Source organism: Athalia rosae, chromosome 6 (assembly GCF_917208135.1).
Source record: "Athalia rosae chromosome 6, iyAthRosa1.1, whole genome shotgun sequence".
NCBI classification, from domain to species: domain Eukaryota; kingdom Metazoa; phylum Arthropoda; class Insecta; order Hymenoptera; family Athaliidae; genus Athalia; species Athalia rosae.
In genome coordinates, this window is record NC_064031.1 from 11,287,194 (window position 1) to 11,307,109 (window position 19,916).

At 44.0% G+C, this 19,916-nt stretch overlaps 2 protein-coding genes and 1 long non-coding RNA gene across 3 annotated transcripts; 2 read left to right on the forward strand and 1 right to left on the reverse strand.

Annotated features, from left to right (window-relative positions):
* The first annotated feature begins 760 nt into the window (after positions 1-760).
* On the forward strand, positions 761-7,158 carry LOC125501364. The gene is made up of 3 exons (XM_048656863.1): positions 761-1,076; positions 4,265-5,932; positions 6,144-7,158. The coding sequence occupies exons 1-3, from the start codon at positions 1,062-1,064 to the stop codon at positions 6,354-6,356; spliced, it is 1,896 nt and encodes a 631-aa protein (XP_048512820.1). The 5' UTR covers positions 761-1,061; the 3' UTR covers positions 6,357-7,158.
* Positions 7,159-11,412: 4,254 nt separating this feature from the next.
* Positions 11,413-14,958, forward strand: LOC125501365 (probable serine/threonine-protein kinase clkA). Its single transcript, XM_048656867.1, has 4 exons — positions 11,413-11,567; positions 12,720-12,911; positions 14,144-14,450; positions 14,527-14,958. Exons 1-4 carry the CDS (start codon positions 11,544-11,546, stop codon positions 14,787-14,789), a joined length of 786 nt encoding a protein of 261 aa, XP_048512824.1. The 5' UTR covers positions 11,413-11,543; the 3' UTR covers positions 14,790-14,958.
* A 2,551-nt stretch (positions 14,959-17,509) lies between these two features.
* LOC125501366 lies at positions 17,510-19,906 on the reverse strand. Its single transcript, XR_007278914.1, has 2 exons — positions 18,181-19,906; positions 17,510-17,997 (listed from the first exon to the last, which is right to left on the reverse strand). It is a non-coding gene; the product is annotated as an uncharacterized LOC125501366 (long non-coding RNA).
* Between the last annotated feature and the right edge of the window lie 10 nt (positions 19,907-19,916).

Below are 19,916 nucleotides of genomic sequence, written 5' to 3' on the forward strand. Positions count from 1 at the left end.
ACACGTGCATCTCAATGACGTTTGAAAGGAGGCTTTCGTTACTAAAGGGGAGAAAAAAAGACGATGAAAGAGAATAAAATGGAACATCATTATACATTTCAATTTGTTTCACGTAACAATTAGCCCTTGATAACGGGCAGGTATACGAAGATCAGTAGGGACGGGACGGCGACGCTGCCAGGGATTAGGGTGAGCGGATGTTTTAAAGGCTGTCGGTGTAAGGGAGTCAAGAATAAACGGAACGAGCCAGTCGACGGCTGTTAGAACCTCCAAAGTCAGCAACCTTATATAAGCATAACTCGCATCCATTACCGGTTATTACAATTGCAAATAACCCGAGTAACACGGTCATAAATATTAACGAAGGTTCCTCGCCGATGGTGGTAGTGCCGGAGTTTGTAGAGTTACTACCGGCGGTTCCATTTCAGGTTGAGTTTCTTCGCGCGGCATCCAAGGTCTCGAACCTTTTTTCGAATCGGTTTTAAGAAAGAGAAATTCTCTCTCGACGTTCACCGTGACCTTACATCGGCGACGTACCGATATCGTCGGGTCCACACATCTTCGGCGGTGTCTTCTCTTTCACCGAGTACACCGAGGGCCAATGGGGGACAATTTTATTCGATCACGTGACGTGAAAGCGGGAGTCGCGGCCAGTGAGGAACCCGGTAATTGTTCGAATCGGCGAATCGAAAGCGCGATACCGCCGCCACGCCGGGATGAAAGTAAAAATTCACACCGCGACGCTGAACGCAGATGCACAAATTTTTACCGCACAAACACTCGACAGTTTCATCTTCACCTTGACTCAAAACACAACCGGTACTTAGACCTCGAGAGGAGAATTATAAAACCTCAAAAGTGATTCGAGTGTCCGACTAAACTGAATTCACCGCACATTTCGCTCGTAGAATTAACGGTGTGTCGTAGAACGTTGAACGCGGTGTTCTTGAAGATAAATTTTTCTGTCCACCCAACGGATATCGTATCCGATAATCATCTGACGTGCGAAGCATCATCGAGGCGTTTGTCTTCCCCGAGTTGAAATCGAGTCCTTTGTCACGATGTTAATTTTTAAGGTAAGATTCGAATCGTCGGTCGAACATCGTCGACTGTGAATCGAAGGTGAATTGGCCTTTGGTGAATCACCGATGTGAAAAAACAAAGAATAATTAAAATAAAATCTGAACAAATGCCGTCGGTTGTGTACGAAAATAATTTACACAATATATATAAAGCAAATAAATTGCCAAATCGTTGGGGTTCTATCTGTAAAATTTCTCATTGTGTATTGCGTATGCCATTGACATTAATTTAATGAATACAGTTAATTGCTGTGAAATTACCCGGAATAATTGGGACGCGGCGTCGATAAAATATTATTTATTTTACTTTATTTTTTTGTTAATTGTTCGACCAACGTACAATTAAAACGTGAATTCAAGGAGAGTAGGTATATCGAAATACCGGAGCTATAGACAGATGCCATGTCGCGACAAAACGCACGCGAGTTAAACAAAATATTCGAATCTGGTCCCCTGTGCTTAGGAGACTGTTAAAAAGACGATTAAATTTTATGTCTTCTGCCGTCGTAACAACGAGCGTGCGAACCCAGTTTTTCGAATTTCACTTATTTTCACGCACGCATATCATACGCGCGACCGACACAGATCCGACGCAGCGAACGTGCGGTTGCGTAATTTACGACGTCTACATTAATTGACAATCACAGATGTGGATGAGGGACCATTCGAAATGTATGTTCGGCGTAGGTCGGGAGAGATGAAAAGAAGTGCAGAATTTTTTCGCTCTCCTTCGTTTCCCTCGATTCCTTACCACGGTACGCACTCCTCCATCGGTAGATCTACGACGGTTCTTCATCGTCTGCTATTACAATCTGTAGTTCCGGTCAGGAATTTCACTTCTCGGGCTTCCGAGTAAAATAATGAAATTCCTTCCTGCGGGCGACACGATTTTACCGAAGTCGACTCGACGCTTCGGCACACGTACACGTGTACACGGGGCTACCGGGTACACCGTATTACGGTTGTGTGTTTCTTCTGCAGTAAGGAATATACGGTTGTACGCTGACCTCGTTGTCATGGCTGAAGTCGCGGTTTTGCACACCGCGATTCTCCTGCACCGTATAGGTACACCGTAAATTGGACCGTTGTTTTAGCAACCACGTTCATATATATAGTCGCTACCCGAACCAAGGGTTTCGGCAACTGTCTCTCCAACCTTAACTCGGAACGGCAAATTTCACCAGCTGCTTATGTACCTCATTCGTGTGCCCGTAATACAGCCGCCCGGTGCGGATGCACACCGAGACGGCGATGTTCGAATGAATGGAAATTAATTCGCAATACGAACCATTTTGGATACGGGTAAATCTATCGCCGTAATTCACCATCGATACGGAGTTGCGACTGTATTTTGACCGATGTTCGCATGTTTTATCCGATACGCAGGTGATTCGCGATAAAACAAATTGTTATGTGCTGCCGTACCACCGCAAAAGCCAGCGGTACCCGGCTTGTTTTGCAGACTCCGCGAAATTCGGTATACCCAGTTTGAAGTTCAGATCGATTCGTAATTAGCCCTCCCGTTTGAACCGGAGGGGAGAAAACGCGCGCTCTGTACCGTTGCGCGTTGGTTACCAGCTGCTGCTGCTGCTACTGCTGCTGCGGATTCGATGAATTCAATTAATTGATTATTCAGTTCATCCTGTGACGCTCGTACACGTATACAACCACGTGCATTTTATATGTACAACGGTATTCAAACCGTTTGAAACTGTTTGTGAAGTTTTGTTTTTTTTTATTCCTCTTCGATCGTTTTTTCATTATCCCACACACTCGATTGTGTACGTTATTTTTTGTATTATCATAATCACCCGCGTAACGCGAATATACGGTCTACAAACCTATACCAAGGCCTCCGAACGCTGTAACGTCATTATTCATTTCGAATGCCCACCGAAGAATATTTTTAAAGGGAAGAGAAAAGGGAGAAAAAAAACTCGGTTAAGGAAGCCCGTGATTGTGAATTCTTTTAGAATCAGATATTATAATGAGTAATGTCGAGGAATCACAGAGACAACAAAGGCGACGAATGATATATTCGGAGCTCGGGATGGACGAGGAGAACGAAGGGGTAGGAGAACGGGTTATATACCTATACTGTATCAGAACGTTGGAGGCGACAATTAAACGGCATTGTACTCTAATAACTCGTAAAACAATAGCTTATCAGAGTGAGCTACCGAAGTAATTAAATTATTCTACAAAGAGACCTAACGGTGTACGGAATATAATTAGTTATAAATTATAACCGAGTTCACCGTTCGTTTTTGCAATATTTCTTCACCCGAACGCCGAGTCGCTACCCCGGCGACCCGACCTCCCTCTTCTTCTTTCCGTATCAGCTGCTCGCCATCCCCCCCCGACGTATGTTATTAACGCGCGTCCCCGGCGACGATTCTATTCCCGCGGATAGCGACCTCGCTTCCCTACCCGAAACGGCGAACTGGTTCACTCGAAATACCGAGTGAATAGTCGGACACCTTGATATATTCGCTCCACTTTTGCCGAGCGATGCCCACGATTTATACCGACGAAATTTTTCATTTCTCTCAGACACGACGAGTATCTGGAAAACGGTGAAATTTTATCAACCGCACGACCGAAACGACGTGATCGGCGTCGATGTATCGGCGTTTTTTTGTTCTCCGGATAATAATTTTCGAAGAAAATTGGGGAAAACTGACACGACTAACGAAGCGATCACTGCCAATAAAACGATTATAATCTTCGTGATTCTACTCGATTTGGCTTATTAATCTCGACGATCCGTAGCGTAGGAATCAACTCGACGAAACCACCGGTCACTTTATCCGGATAGAATTTCGACGCGTTTTACCTAAACCGGCAAAAGTTTCTCCGCGAATTTCCGACCTGGGTCAGCGTTCGAATCGATGCGTCGGGATCGAACGAGAAGAGTTTGTTCGGTTGGGGGTAAAAATTGAAAGGCAGATTGTCAGCTGTGATCATAGGTAGAGTACGCGGTTTATGGGAAACGTTACTCCGCTGGAATAATAAATTTTCCAGTCTCGTCGAGATTTAATTGACTCGAGCGCGAACTTGCCTCTTGTTATACCTATGGAACGATGCGCTGCAACTGAAGTGCTGCAACGTAACTGCGGCGGGTCGCTCTCGCGGTCGGTTGCCTATGCCCAATCAATTAAGGATAATGATTGTTGTTGCAGGTAATGGTGTGTTTCCTGGCGTTATTCCGAAGCGAAGACTACGTTGGCGGTTTGCCCGCAATTCAGGACTCTACGGACAACCGTCGCGGAGAGCTAGCCACGGTACAGGTGATCGTACACCCTGCACCTTCTAATCAGGGAGTCACTAATGAACCCAACAGCGGAAATCGTAGCGCCGAGATACTCGATTATGCAGAACACCGCGAGGAAGAGCTGCCTCAACCGCTTGAAAAAACTTCAACGCCGTGCGTCGAAACCGCCCAAGTTAATCGGGACGGCGATCAACACCTTGACGGTAATTCGACGTCGGAGACAACATTGGAAAAAATATCGACACCGAAAAATGAAACGTCATCTTCGAGGGAGGATCCAAAGTCCGAAGAGCGTGAGAACGCCGATATGGAGGTGAAAAAGATCGCGGCCTCAATGTCCTTGGAATCGATTGTGAATAAACTGAGAAAGCGGGACTTGACTTTGAACGGGGAAAATAATAGTCCACCGCCGGAAATCGAGACCGCGGAAGACCAGACACCGGTGAAACGTGAAAGGAAGAGTTCGATCGCCTCGGTCTACGCGCATCAACAATCTACCAACATGAGACCGACCCGGGCGCAACATTTGGTGGCGAAGAGACGCAGCCGTGGCGAAGGGGCGATCGGGAGGATCCTCGGGGCGGATGGGAACGATAAAAACTTTGGAAAAAATTCACCGTCGGCCGCGGCAAGAAGCGCTCGGACTCGCCAGCAGTTCAAAAACCGGCGGCAGTACGATACCAGGGATTCCAAGTCGCGGTCGTCCGCCTCGAATCGACGGAAAACAGGTGGTAACCAGGTTGCACAGTTTTCCCCGTTGAATCCTTCGCAGATAAACGCCGCCGCTTCTCTGGCTTACGGAAACTCGGGGCAAGAACCGCGGGCCCTGCACGTCGACTTATCGCGTGCCCTGTACCAATTCGGCCCGTCCGAATTGCACGCGTTGACCGGAGTATTCGACAAGGTTCCACCGGCAACGAAAAACTTCAAACCCATAGCGCCGGAACAGGTCGCGTACGCGCCCCCCAGGATCGTGTACGAGACGAAAATCGAGCCCACGCCCTTCGTAACCGAACAAAAAACGGTCGACGCGCTATCGGCATTGCTGGGACAGACGCCGGCCGAACAACTCCAAGGTTTGAATCTGATCCTGGGCAACGAACACGTCAGAGATCCATCACCAACACCGTCGGTAGCTCCGGAAATTTCTCGACAGGACATTCGAGATTCTGTGGCTCTGAGCCAGGCTTTCGTCACGCCGATTCCGCCGGTGGATATCAACCATGGAATCGTTGACGGATCGTTTGAATTCCCCGATCAGGGACAGGGTTTCGCGCCTCCTGGAATCAACGCGAATCCCTTCGACCACAAGAATTTGGAAATATTGATAAACGCGGGGGACGGCGGAGACAAAGGACTCGGGGAGGGCGATTCGGCGACCATACCGATCGTCGAGGAAAGTCAGGAGGGAACGCAGCAAAATGGCGGCACCGATCAGGGACCGACGGTCGAGAATCGGCCACCGATCGTTTGGGGCGGTGCAGCGCGGAACGTCCAATTGACGCAAGTTACGAACGCTGACAACGAGAATCGGGGACCGTACAACCATAAAAACGAAGAAGCTCGTAATCATGGCGTGAGTATATTACATATGCCGAAACAATTTTCAAACAAATCGGAAACCCCCCAGACTTCCTCGCAATGGAAATCCTCTCGAATCCGCCCTAAGATTTTACGGTGGAGATTTTTTTCCGCTCACACTCCGGATGATCGGAAAAAGAGCTTTCCGATATTCCATTTCATTGTTTTTTTTTTTTTTTTTTTTTTTTGTTTCTCTTCATTTTCAGGAGGGTTACGCTGCCAAATATAACTTCGGGTATCACGTGAGGGATTACGGGAGTGGAAATGACTTCGGCCACGAAGAGGCCCGCGACGGAGTCGTGACGAACGGAAGGTACCACGTACTCTTGCCAGACGGAAGAGTTCAGAACGTCAAATATCACGTGGACGAGGGAGGATACCACGCCAAGGTTTCGTATCAACTGAGCACACCCCATTGAGAGTGCGGAGCCCGCTGCGCAAAGATCATGTGGCAAGATAGACGAGTTTGTCAATTTCAACATGCCGGGCGTATCGGGGGACGATTGCGGTTACGTATCATACATATATCGGGGCAATCTTCCGTCGCCTATAATTATATTTACGTAGAGACGAGACGATAATGGGGCAATTAAGTATTGTGATAATTGCTGTTTCAGTTCGCAAGTCTGATAGTTTGCTGCATTGGTACGAAATTGAGAAACGCTAGGTTTTCAAACAATGCAACCGAGTGCAACAATTATCCAGTATAATAATTGAAGCTCAACTTTGTTCGTTAATTATTATTAGTTAAGTAGGTTTCCCAGTTTGTCTAAGCTGGCTCGAAGTTATTCAATTTGTAAACTGTGAACCGGTATTCAAAAGTTTTAATTGCACGGCGTATAATTCGTGAGGCTGATCTTACGAGCTATATACCTTATAGGGTATATAGTTATATATATGTATATGTATACGTACGTACGCCCCTCAGCACCATAACAGGGGAATGAAAATGAATTCTCTCGGCCGCTCGGTCTCCCAACATTTTAAGATCCTTCATTTTCTTCAACAAACAACCTCCGACTTTTCCACCTCACTTTTATTTCCCTCCCATTCTTTTTCCCTCGGTAAACTCACCTCTCTCCAAAGTAGAACTGTCGAGCCGCGGCATAGGTGAACTTATTTATGAAAATGCTACAGTACCTTGATATGAATACATACAAATACTTTTGTACCTTTATTTATAATATCGTACCTTAACAATATATTTTCTAATTACTCCAAGCCGACCAATCGATACTCCGCATTACCCGTTTCATTTTTATCTTGTCAGATGATCCTACCGTCCTACGACTTTTGAGAAGAGTAACTTGATACGTCGATCCTTCATTCCGACGGTTTTACCCACGGTAAGTTGAACTCCAAAAATTCGTTTCGGATGGATTGAAAAATCTGTCTTTCGATACGGCGATCATTCTAGCATCCTCGTCGAGTTCCACCGAAATTAATAAATCGACAGTCGCATGTTCGAAGCTCACGACATATCTTCGTGTTTCACGTTAATTTCGATTCAACTGCGAAAATCGAAAAGACGAGAGAGAGAAAAAAAAAAAAGAAGATATCCGACAATTCAGCTCACAGTTCCGTACCACGCGATCGATAAATCTTTCCTATCGGTTGTCGCCGATCAATGTTCCCCGATAACTTCGGAATATGCGTACGCACAGGTACGCCGATTCATAAAGGAGCGTTACACGAGCTTAGATTTATGCAATGAGACGGTACACGTACATCCCATTCGTCGTGGGTCCATTAAAATTTATGTAAGAGAGTACACCGATCCGGGACAATCGATGCGTACGGGTGATCTGGAAAGGATCCGTATCGACGACGAACTTTGACCTTTGATTCGTCGTATCGATTCCGCGGTTGTTTCTTGAAGAGGAAGTACTACTGCAACGCACGAGATGGTCGGATACCGTACGCTCCGAAGTAAAGGCAGACCTCGAAGCTCGAAGCAACTGCTGGTGCCGCCGCGCCGCCGCTTTCCCCCTCGTTGCTTTGCGTTATAGCGGCAGCGCTATGGAGGAGCCGGCGGATGGGGAACTTTTCGAGGTGTAAAGGAGATGGTTCCGGCTTAACTTGAACGGCTTAATTTATTACGTGTACGAAAGTCGGTTAATTACCAGCTCTCCCGCGTAATAGTTATACTCTGTATATACCTACACAGCACGTGAAACACACACCGGGCAAATTGTACGTACCGCATAAAATCGCGGGCTTTATAGACCGATCTCGAGCATTATTATAAAAATTGTGTTGCAATCGAGAAAGTTGATTCAATTTTTATCCCATCCCTGCGATTAATCACCGCGTACGTCTCCGTTCGTCCGCGAATATCCTTTGTTTTTTTCAATTTGCGTGTCTTTTCTTTTCTTCTCTTTCTTTATTTTCTCTCCTCGAACAGCCGAGAAAACGCTTGACCGACGGACAGCGAGCGCAGGGGGATGGTGCGTGCGGAATCCGTTCGTTCGAAATGTTCGGAATTTCTGGCGTTAATTAATTAACGCCTCGTATATCAAAGTGTCGCTCATTGGCTATGCGCGTGTAAGCGGGCAACGCAACCCTACGCGCATACATATCCACTAGATTAGTGGCGGAGAATGCGTGTGTACGGTATTCGTACATAGTTCGCTCGACAACAGCATTAGGTCATTGTGGTTTACCAGACAAAATTTTCCTACCGTTATACCGAATTACATCTGCTTCCATTTCGCGATTAGATTGATGTAACCCTAAAGTACGCACGTATGCGTACAAACGTGTACGTACACGTACGGGATTAAGTCACGGACGGCGGTGTTCACAGTTTTAGAACAAAAAAGCAGTTGCGGGGAACGAATTTTGAAATAAAGTTCTCCAAAATGGAGGCAAAATGTCGAAGACGAAGTCGCTAGCGGGAGCTTTTTTCGATGAATAGATTCCATGAAAAAAAATGCCTCCAGTCAGTTTAATCGGATATATTATTACTTATTGTAGCTAATCGAATCGAACGAGCTTCGAAAAGCATTCATCTTCAATGGTACCTCTGATCCTGATTGACCGGACATGCGAAAGCTGCCAACCGCTCTACTTTGACCCTCCGGAATTCGTCAGTTGTAGAGTCTAGGTGACCAAAAATTCGACGAGCTTTCTCATCGTTCGATACGATTCGGATCGGTATAAGAATGATTGGACGACCATTACACGCGTGCAACGAACACCAAAAACAATGAGTAAGAAATATGTAAATTCTCGTTAATTCAATTGCAAATTTAATGTAAATGATTCCGTACGTAAGATTTTATAATATGCCCACATACCTGTACAGTCTAATGAGCGCTTCTCAAATTTCTCCATTTCATGGTAGGCCCAATTATACAACGTTGAATAATAAACGGCTCGTGCCGCGAGATTCGGATCTATTTTTCAGCTGCGATAAATAAATCACGACACCGTAGATCCGAGGACGTAATTTTTTAATCTTGAACATCGGTGAAAGCTGATGTGAAACAGTTTCCAGTTTCTGCTTTGAATTTTTCAGCATCGGTAGGAATGAATTAGTACTTGTTCCCAGAACTTGACACCTGGTTCACCGCGGGCGAATTTACCTCGGCCGCAGCCAATAACCGCACCGCTACGAAACACCGCCCTCGAAGAAGTTCGGACTCCGGAGGTTCGCGAAAGTTCTTTCGCCGATTAGATGTACACCAGCTTTCAAGGGTCTGAAAGGCACATATTTTGCCGATTGGTCTCGGTCGAACACGGGTCAGAATTAATCAACACGTGCAACGCACGTGGAGGTCATAATTAATTTTCAAAACGTCACGGCGGATCGTTCAAATTAGCGTAACTACGTAATTTTTTTTCAAACCATTCCGGATCTGACTCCGATTTCATTAATTAGCGACAATCGTAAAAATCGTAATTAACAAAGGAGGTAAAAACCCTTCACGGATAATCATCCTCACCTCTGACAAAATAGGCATTACACGTATAACGATCCCGATGGATTTCGATAATCTAATCGTGGGTATTAAAAAAAATGACAATTTTTTTAAAACCGTCCTTGGCATTTCGCTAACTCGTTAAACGAGCGAAACGATCAAGACGCATATTTTGGTAACGCGTAACGAGCTTCAAATTTTAATTCCATTATATTTAACACAGCCAAAGGACACTTATTACATTGTTAAAATTTTCAAATATAAATAATTCAGCACCGTGAGATAATAATTATATACCCGAGAGAAAACACTGCGGATACCCGTAATCTTCGAAAAACAAATTGACGCGGTGAAATTCTACTCACCAGTTGTAGGTACGAGAAACAAGGAAATGACGTTTGTTTTATTTTTTTCGTTCCTTATTACCTCAAACTTCGCCCAAATTTTGCTCACCTGTATTACGACCGTATACAAGTATTACGTCATATTATAAATGTAGTTCAGTTGTGTGAGACACGCCTTGCATAAATTTTCGCAACACATATATATACACACACGCGCGCATACATGTAATATGCGTAGGGTACGTGCACCAACTTTGTGTTTTACACAGGTACAGAATTGTTCTAGCAGTAGTTTGAGTCAATTAATTGTTAATTATCTAAGAATTAGTGTGTTGCTACGAGGCACGCATCTTTCGAATAAGTAATTTGCGACGCTCTGTGTAAATATCTAAGCGTATAATAATTTTCCCACGGAACTAGGCTGGTATTGGTAAATTCGTTCTCACTGCGTGTACACGCTTGTACACATATATATATATATATATATATATACGTGAAAATACATAAAAAATATAACACGATGCGAATGTGCTCTCCGTAGCTAACTTTACAATCGGTCATATGATGTAACAATACACAAGCAAACTGAGCACGGAAAAAAAAAAATAAAAATAAAAATAAAAATAAAAACCATAGGCACACAGGTATACGATACTTTTACACATCAAACCGTTTCGCTTTCTCTATGGGAAATACGAATGCGTGTGCAACGTGGTCATGTATTACGGTTAGACGGGTATGTGTAATACGTAGAGAGATGGGTTTATACCTCTACCACCTCCGCATTTCCACCAAAATCATTTCATACGAAGGTTCTTCTTCCTCTTTCTATACCTTTGGATAGAACAATGGCGAATAAAGACAGAGTTTTCCGCGTGACGCGTACTGTACTATTCGTGCGAACTGGAACTGGAACCACAACCCTTCACCTCCCCCACCTCCCCCCTCCTGAACCCCCCCCTCGTTCCCCCGTGTTACGAAGCGACTAACCAATCCTCTACCGATCCCACACCAGCCATCTGGTTTACTCCCGCGGATGAGAGATGATCGTTGATACATGTGTAATGTGTAAGCGTAATAGTAATGGGACTAAGGTTCTCTAAATAACGCAGGAAGGAGGCGGCGCGGGCGGCTTCCAAGGCGAACGATATAGAAATAACCCCCATCCACCCCCCGCGCCTCGTGCTATATAAATATATTGTTGAGAACATTTTTTTGCCAGACATATTCGAGCTTTTGCATCGCGTTCGCAGTCGTTCGAGAAAAATTGTCGACAACATTGAATTGACGAAGAATATTTTTTCCACCGACGCGCCCATTTTCACGAAAATCATCCGTCATGGGAATAATAACTGTGCGACAGGTAAACTGGCCCAAAAATCAAACCAAAAGATAAATTACACGGGTAATAGTCAACGCATCCATCGTACGCATGGTGAACTGAGTGACCGGAGTACGCGCGATTCGAAGAAAAAATAAAAAACAAAAAAAGAAATCATCTTCATTCAAATCTTTTGCAATGTGACTCGTGCGGTTTTATTCATGGTGTGACGGACGTTCGTGGTATCGATCGTTAAACGAATCGAATTCTAAAGAGCTTTCGAAGAACAAGCGTATGATGAGCAAGTGAAGCAATAGGGTTGCTACGATCAATTTTTGATAAGCTTTTTGTTTTGTTTTTTTTTTTTTTTTTTCCACTCGCAATCAGTCAGACGTACGTAAATGTAGAGGAAGTATACGTGGACGTAGTACATTATGTATGTCGGTACATACCTTGGTATTTGTACATGGATTTCTATGTGAAACCTAAACTACGATTCGGGTAGTTATGTACGGGGGAGCGACAGACCGAGTCAATTGTACGGCGTACAATGTACGAAATCCCTCAGATTATTATGGACTTTGTAATAGGTAATTAGGGGTACACGTTGAAACCGTTGTTGGGATTATGCAGCTGATATAACCACCTGCACACGCCGCCGGTCCAGCCATTCGATCATGATATCTAATTTACACGCTATGTATGCGCGAAGGTACGAGTAATATCACGTGCGTAGGTGCAGCGGGTGTGTGTATGTACGTGCGACGTACACGTACGTATAACATTGCGTACGTACACACGAAGCTCGTTACGTAGAGTGCGTATACAAAATACCGCGATAGAGGATTATCCGAAAAGGATTTATACAACGGCTTAAACTCCTATGCATAAAACCAGAAATATAGGATTCAACATTTTCGATACCCCCCCGTTCGATATCGAAGGGAAAGTCTGTTGCCGAATTGAAAAAAAAGATCACTTTCAAACCGTTAATTGATAAACCATTTTCGAAATCATGCAAAACAGGGAAAATCTAAATTCAGGCACTAGAGAGTTATGGGTGAAAAAAAATACCAAGGACCTGACGTACCGTGAAACTGAAGGATCTGAAAGAGTTTGGTTACCAAAAAAAAAAAAAAAAAACAAGGAAGCTACACTTTTCCCTATTAATAAAATGAGATATTCATATTTCAGGTAATTCTATCGATGGCTCTGGGAGCGAGTTTAGTTTCGGGCGAACCCCCTTTGAACAGCCAGTACGGAGTTCCAGGTAATTACGGAGGGAACGGCGGAGTAAACGGGGGTTCGGGTACCATTACGAACAGCTACGGTACACCGCTGAATCCCGAAGGTCACGATGCCCATCAAGATTACATCGATAGCCAGGTATTAATTTCGAAGATAGAACAAAATATAAGCGTCGACTCCGCAGCCTCGCACTTGTAAAGGATAAGGTTAGTTGAAATCGGAACGGTCTAATTAATTCCAAGAAAACCAACGCGATCCGGGATAGCTGGGGGGTAGTCGGGCGGAGGGTGGGCGGCCCGAAATATAACATCGTGCAAAATTTCAGTTGAGCTTAATAGCTGCAGTTACAACCGTGCGGCCCGTGGTGTGGCGGGGCGGACGGCGTTCGTTGCATACGAATTAAAGTGCGGAGAATTTCTCGCATAATTTTAACATTTGGATTCGAGGTAACGATCGCGAGGCAAAAGTTTACGGCGATCGTTTGTCCCGCTGATACATGTGTAACGTTTTTTCGCATTTTCCGTTAAAATTCCGAACGGAAATCTGCCAAATCTCATCTGAATTCGACTAGTTCGCGAGCGACACTCGTGAATCTCTACACCCCTTACCACGTCTTGCTGTTTCTCGAAGTAAGACTCTGTCCGAAAAATTGTAATCTTCGCTCTTTCGACGATAAGAACGAAATCGAAAACGAATTCCAGTGTCCCCGTTACGTATCGATACAAAAGAGAGAAAAGCGAATCAGTTTCTCAACCCGACGACGTTCGATTCTCACACTCACCGTATCGGATGTATGCAGTTACGGTGCGTCCCCGGTGGATTTGTTCACCGACATTACGGTTAGCCAGGCGGTGCATACGGTGGGGTAATAATATCTATATGTCGTATAAAAAATCACCCTTTGTTCAAAGTTGAAAAGAGTCGGATTGAATAGAGGAGAGGCTCGATGCCGCGGTGTAGAAATAGAAGAATAGCGTTAATGATATTGGTAGGTGGTTCGGCGTACATACCTGTGCGCGTGCATGTAGAAATAGAACCGCCACCCGTATACGTACGTATACACCGATCGTCGGTGCGGGCTGAGGATGTAACGTTGAGTGACACCGGGCGTAACACTGCAAAGGTGGAGGACGACCAATTGAGAAATCTTCACGACCACTCGCTCTCTAAACTATTACGATATGCACCCAGTTAGACGCGCGTATCCGTACGCCTCGCTAACGTCTACCCACCGTGCTCTGTTTCTTCCCCCTCACCAGTTGACTGATTTTTTCCCTCCGATCTGTCGCAATAAACGCACGCTGTCTCCTCACGCACTTCGCCAAGTCCGTTCGATCGACGTTCCGTTTCATTTGCGTTATCGATCGTAGCCGAAATCGTACGAGTTTGGTTACGCGGTGAAGGACGCAGCTTCTGGCAACGATTTCGGACGACGGGAAACCAGCGACGGAGAAACCGTACGCGGCGAATATCGAGTCCAACTTCCGGACGGTCGCACTCAGATCGTTACCTACACCGCCGACTGGAGAACGGGATTTCACGCGGACGTGAGGTACGAGGGTGTCGCCTCGTTCCCCGACCAATACAACAACAACAACAACAACAACAACAATAACAACGGAGGAAACGGATACAACGATTTCAACTCCAACAATCTGGACGGTGGATACAACAGAGGTGAGCGAAGAAAATTTTGTAATTTTTCGATCGAAAATATGAAAAGAAATGTTAAACAAATTTTTATATATCGTAGGTAACAACGGAGGCTACAACAACAATTACAACGGACAACAAAACGGAAATTATCATTCGACGGGTTATTCCGGAAACAATAACAACAACAATTACAATTACAACAACAACAACAACAACAATAACTACCCGAACAATAATTACGATTCGAATTCTGTGGACGTTGGTTACAACAACAACTACGGAGGGTATTCCGGTAATTCTTTTGGATCGAAGGCTTCAAATCCAGTATCGACGTACGGGGCACCGGCGTTTCGTAAATAGTTCAATCGTGGCGACGATAAAATTTCAAACTAGACAATAGACGCAATAATTTATACGCATAGGTTTAAAACGACTAATTTAAACGTAGTGTCATCGTCCGATAGAATATTTTTTGTATCAATTTTCTAATAAAAATGATGAAAGAAAAAAAAAAAAAAGAAAGAAAACCAAGGAAAAATTCGTCAGATTCCCGTGTCAAAGTGGATCGCGCGGATCACACCCTGATTACGAGGCGTCTCAATTGTTCATTGACTAATTAATTAAACTGAATTATCGTCGTCGCAATTATAGCCGTGCGCAAGCGACGAATCAAATGTGGATTATTACAACGCACGGACCAGGTAAGATTAATTCCCACGCTGAGACGTAATAACACCGGTGCAATATGCATGCATAACACATGGGACTCGTACGAGAGCGATCGTGCAATAAAATGTACTTTGCAACCTGCAGCAAGTAGCGCTATTAACGAAACGAAAAGCGACTCGCGAGCGGTTCTTTTTTTTTCTCCTCTTTTCCTCTTTTCCTTTTTTCCTTTTTCTTTCGCTTCTTCTCTTTCAACCCCGTTACATGCGAACTATGTAACGGGGAAAGCGTAATGATAATAATAATAATTACCATTATCCAGCTTGTGGGAGTATAGCCGACGATGGACGTCTTTATAAATTGTTAGCGAAACATTATACCACTTGTGTATATACCTATGGCGGACGTATACGTACACGGGTGCGGCACGGTGTTGGTACGGATACAGCGAGCAACAGAGAAATGAGAGTTGGACCTGGTGAAATTACCTTTGTTGGAGACAAAGCCGTGATGAGACGGTGAACTCATAATCGTCTCGCAATATACACGTGGCAGACGCACACACACACACACCCACACACACACACGTCGATGTATTCGGTTGTCTAAACGTGTAACGTAATTGCGAAAATGTCTCAGAAAATTATCTTACATACATCATCGCCTTGTGATCTGTAGTAAACTGTTCGTACATTATTTTACACTCATTTCTCCGAGCTTGAAAAATCGGAGATCCGGAACGAATGTGAATGATGCTCGGAAGAAAACGCGAGTTACTTGGTTTTTGTCGATTCATCATTTTTTTTTATTTTTTTTTGCCATTCGTCGAACGATCCCATGAATCCCTGGGAATTCAAGTAGGGTAGCTTTAAATTTTCCATAATTGCGATTTTCTAATAATTTATTTGAGGCCAGACGGAAGCCTAGGCTACCGATGCGGTTTAAAAACTATTTGCGACGCGGGCACGATCCGCTGTAGATCTTTGTCCGCCACATCCTGACCAATCGAGCTCCTTGAACTGCAGCGTCATTGAAATTCACTCGGTTCGCTCACGTGTTGTCTCTATCTTACAATTAGAGTAGATCGATCCGCTTTTCATTCTGTCTCTGTTTTTTTTTTCTCTCCACTGCAGCACCAGCAGCTGTTCCTGAATAATAAAAAATGTGGACATCCGTGGCGCAACGCAGCGTCACTACGTGTATTACATCGCGACCCGCGTGGGGAGGAAAACCGAAAAGAAGAAAAAAGGAAAAACAATTACCTAATTCAGAGAACAAAAGCCTACTCGCACGTGGAATAATAAGGAGAATAAGTGACGAAAATTTTTTTGCGCCTCTCCTTGTTACTCGTTTCGGGATAACTGGCGTCGTCTGACGAATTTCGTCAGAATTCTAACGATTTGAAATTCGCTAATTCGCCGCCACATCTTACGCGATATCAGTCGCTCTATCTGTTTCGCTGGAACGTAGTGAGATAATAGTCCGTTGCCACATTAAAATCGAAAATCCCTCGCTCCATCGAAGTAAGAATTGAAGAGGTGGAAATATTTGAAAGGTGATGGAAGATGAATGAAAAATGATGAACGATCATCATGCGAATAGATTTGTATATATTCATTATGCATATATATATTTAACGGTGTCTAGCTGAAGATGGCAACGAAAGGAAAAGTAGGCTATGTGTTCTTAAGGCGGTGCAGGTAGGCCATCGCAAATATATGTAGTTTGGTTTACATATATTCTACATAAAACGTTATACATATATATAACCAGCCGTGTGTAATATATTCCGTATATAACTATCTCTATATATATGCGAAGTAGTTTGCGACGAGTATATAGTAAAAGGGAAACAGATTGGCCGGATGACCCGACAATATAGCTTTACTTACACGAGTATAACTTCGCTCTTGTGCAGCGTAAGCAAATTGCGAAGCATCTCGTGCAACAAAACGCGAATAGAAGAAGAGCGCGCGAGGCGATGAGCATCATCACCGTAGAGCTGCTCCCAGCCAGCTTCCAACGTGTAGCAAAGTATTATACCATTACATACACGTCTCGCTACGATTCTACTTGTACCAGACCAGCAACAGGGTATAAAAGTTTCTTTTTTCCGCTCACATCGCCTGAAAAAGTGCGGTCCATTGTTCCCAGCATCGATGCGCTTCCTCTCCACCACGCCCTCACCTCCTCCCACGACCTCGGCATCCTCGTTTCTCCTCTTCAATTTTTACGAATGAAAAAAAAAAAACTAACTACCCGCAAGGGTTGATTTTGGTTCGAATCTTGAGAATTGAGTCGACGATAGATGGTCCGGAATCACGTCGAAAAAATGTGAGGTATTATTTCAAGTTGAAGATTTTGCGCAAGACGTTATTACGGAGCGAAGGGAAAAAGAAAAGAAGACCGCCGAGTTTCATGGGTCAATACAATATATTATCGTTATCGTTACAATTATTTTTATTACACAGACATATTTACGATTATTTCTCTACTGCCCACGGTGATCGTTACATCATCATCATCATCATTATCATCATCATCATCATCAGCATCAGCATCGGCATCAATGGATGGTACATAAAGATTTTATTGCGAGAGCAGATCTTCGAGAGAGGAAATAATACCGGGTATGATTATATCGTAACCGGAGTAGTGTGAATAATCTTGATGTTTAACTAACAATCTCAACAATAAGCATCGTTATCGATAAGAGATGAAGAGAGAGAAAACGAATGAAGAAGAAATAAAAAACTAACACGTCAACCGGTGAAAATTGCTCGGCTTGATGCGAAGAGTGAATGATGCGCACGTAATACTCGTAAGTCGTGCAGTCCTTGCAGATTTAGATCACAATATCCAACTTCTTTGAAGATAAAACGAATCTAAGGATCTGAAGGCGCTGGATACGGAGCAGAAAAGAGGACGAATATATATATACATACGTAAGTAGTTGCGTAAACGGTTAATCATCGCGCTCGACATTTTAATGGTAGGTCTTTCAAGGTTTTTTTTCTGTCTTCATTCCTCCATTTTTTCTTCTCAACCCACCCACACTTTGATACGGATTTTTCTTCTTCCTTACCTTCCCATTCGGCGAATCAGATGTGTGCTGCGATTCGTGCAGACTCATGAGAGCGATACATTTTAAATAAGGTGATCCGGATTGGCGAAAAACGGATCGGGAGCAAAAGTAACGAAGAATACTTTCTAAACGTCACTCGGCAATAAACAATTGCAATTTTTTCCCAAAAATTTGTGAACTCCGACGACAAGGCCCGCCGACGCGACGGCTCCTCTCCCCTCCACGTTTTAATGACTTTAACCTATTTATTAAGTTTTTGTTTGGCTTTTTTTGTTTTTTTTTCTTGGTTTTTCGATCGTAAATTTTCGAGTTCATCGCTTTCGCGCTCGGGCGGGAGGTGTTAAAATTTGGGTTGATCCTCTCCGGACCCGCTAACGACTCCCCGGTGGCCAGGAGACGATCCTTAGGAGGCCCACACCAAATCCCGAAGTTTACTCGGAGGCAACGAGGTGTACAATTTACTTTCCGTCTCTGAAGTTCCACCACTAAACCACGACGGTGGTAAGCGCACGTACACCTTATACTACAACGCCTAGCTTACTCTCTTACACCGCAGTAAGTTATGCGGAGCTAATTACAAATGATGTTCCTCCCTCGGTCGCTTCTTTTCCATCTCCCTGCCGACCGCCCTTGCCAAGCCCGTCTTATTCGCTCTTCTCGCACACACACACACACACACACGGGAACGGCACACGCGCATCGCCACTCATTAGCAGCGGAGCGGCTAATTAGCTTCGAGTCGCACGGAATTCGGTGAATTTTTTTGAATTCGACCCCAAACGAAGATTTATTCAAGTACATCTGTATCATTTCGTCGAGCGTAAAATCGCCGATTATTATCAGAGCGTCGTGCGGTTGCATTTATGGGAGAATTTAAGACGTAGCGACGTAAGAAACGGAGGAGTAAAAAATGTCTATGAAGGACTTGACATTTCGAGCAGCCATGACTTACTTACACAAATACAGTGTGTGTACACTCGTGGATGTAGTTGAGTTTTAGAAAATGCGTATACATGCGGGTCGGATTTCTTAACTCATTATTTATTTATTAATATCGAAATGGGTGGGTGGTATGAAATCGATATCGTACGCCATTGGGATAGGAAGAGTATGCGGGTGGGTGAAATAAATTTCGTTCGATTCTCGAGGGGAACAGGATTTCACAAAAGTTATCCGTCGCATCCGTCAAAATGGTGTGTAATTTTAGATCAGCAACAGTTTAAGATTGTTTGAATGAACGAATACGAGCAACTGGAGTAAAATATATCGATAAAAGTTCATCCGTTGAGCGTGTCCGTCGAGGAGTAAAAAAGATGATGAGTAGATGAAGAGAAGAAAATAAAAGAAACGAAGATAAAAAAGGAAAGGAAAAAAAGTGGCGAAGTACTTTGAGCAGTTTGGAGGAGGGGGAAGAAATTATAATTTGTCACTTTCTCGCTGATGCGTTAACTTTTCAACATTTCGTTTTCAATGTAATTAGAAAAGTTAACCGATAAAAACGTAAAGACGAAACAACAACAACGACAACGACGACGACGACGACGTCTCAATTTGCGCAACTTGCCGGAAGCTAATTGTGCGGGTGACGACAAATTGCAGTACAACGGTGTCAAAATATATTCGTCATAAGATTATGAAAAAAAAACTCTGTGCGAATAATTGATGATACGAATCGCGGGGTAAATTAAACATCCAAGATCCTTATCTCTTCTGTTCTTCTCCGTATCGTTACCTCT

What these genes read in the sequence shown, in the direction of transcription:
- LOC125501365 (XM_048656867.1), top strand. Translation starts at nt 11,544, where the DNA reads ATGGGAATAATAACTGTGCGACAG. An exon ending in GAATAATAACTGTGCGACAG is followed by an intron (nt 11,568 to 12,719) that starts GTAAACTGGCCC and finishes TTCATATTTCAG; the next exon opens with GTAATTCTATCGATGGCTCT. An exon ending in AAGATTACATCGATAGCCAG is followed by an intron (nt 12,912 to 14,143) that starts GTATTAATTTCG and finishes TATCGATCGTAG; the next exon opens with CCGAAATCGTACGAGTTTGG.
- LOC125501364 (XM_048656863.1), top strand. An exon ending in AAGAAGCTCGTAATCATGGC is followed by an intron (nt 5,933 to 6,143) that starts GTGAGTATATTA and finishes CTTCATTTTCAG; the next exon opens with GAGGGTTACGCTGCCAAATA.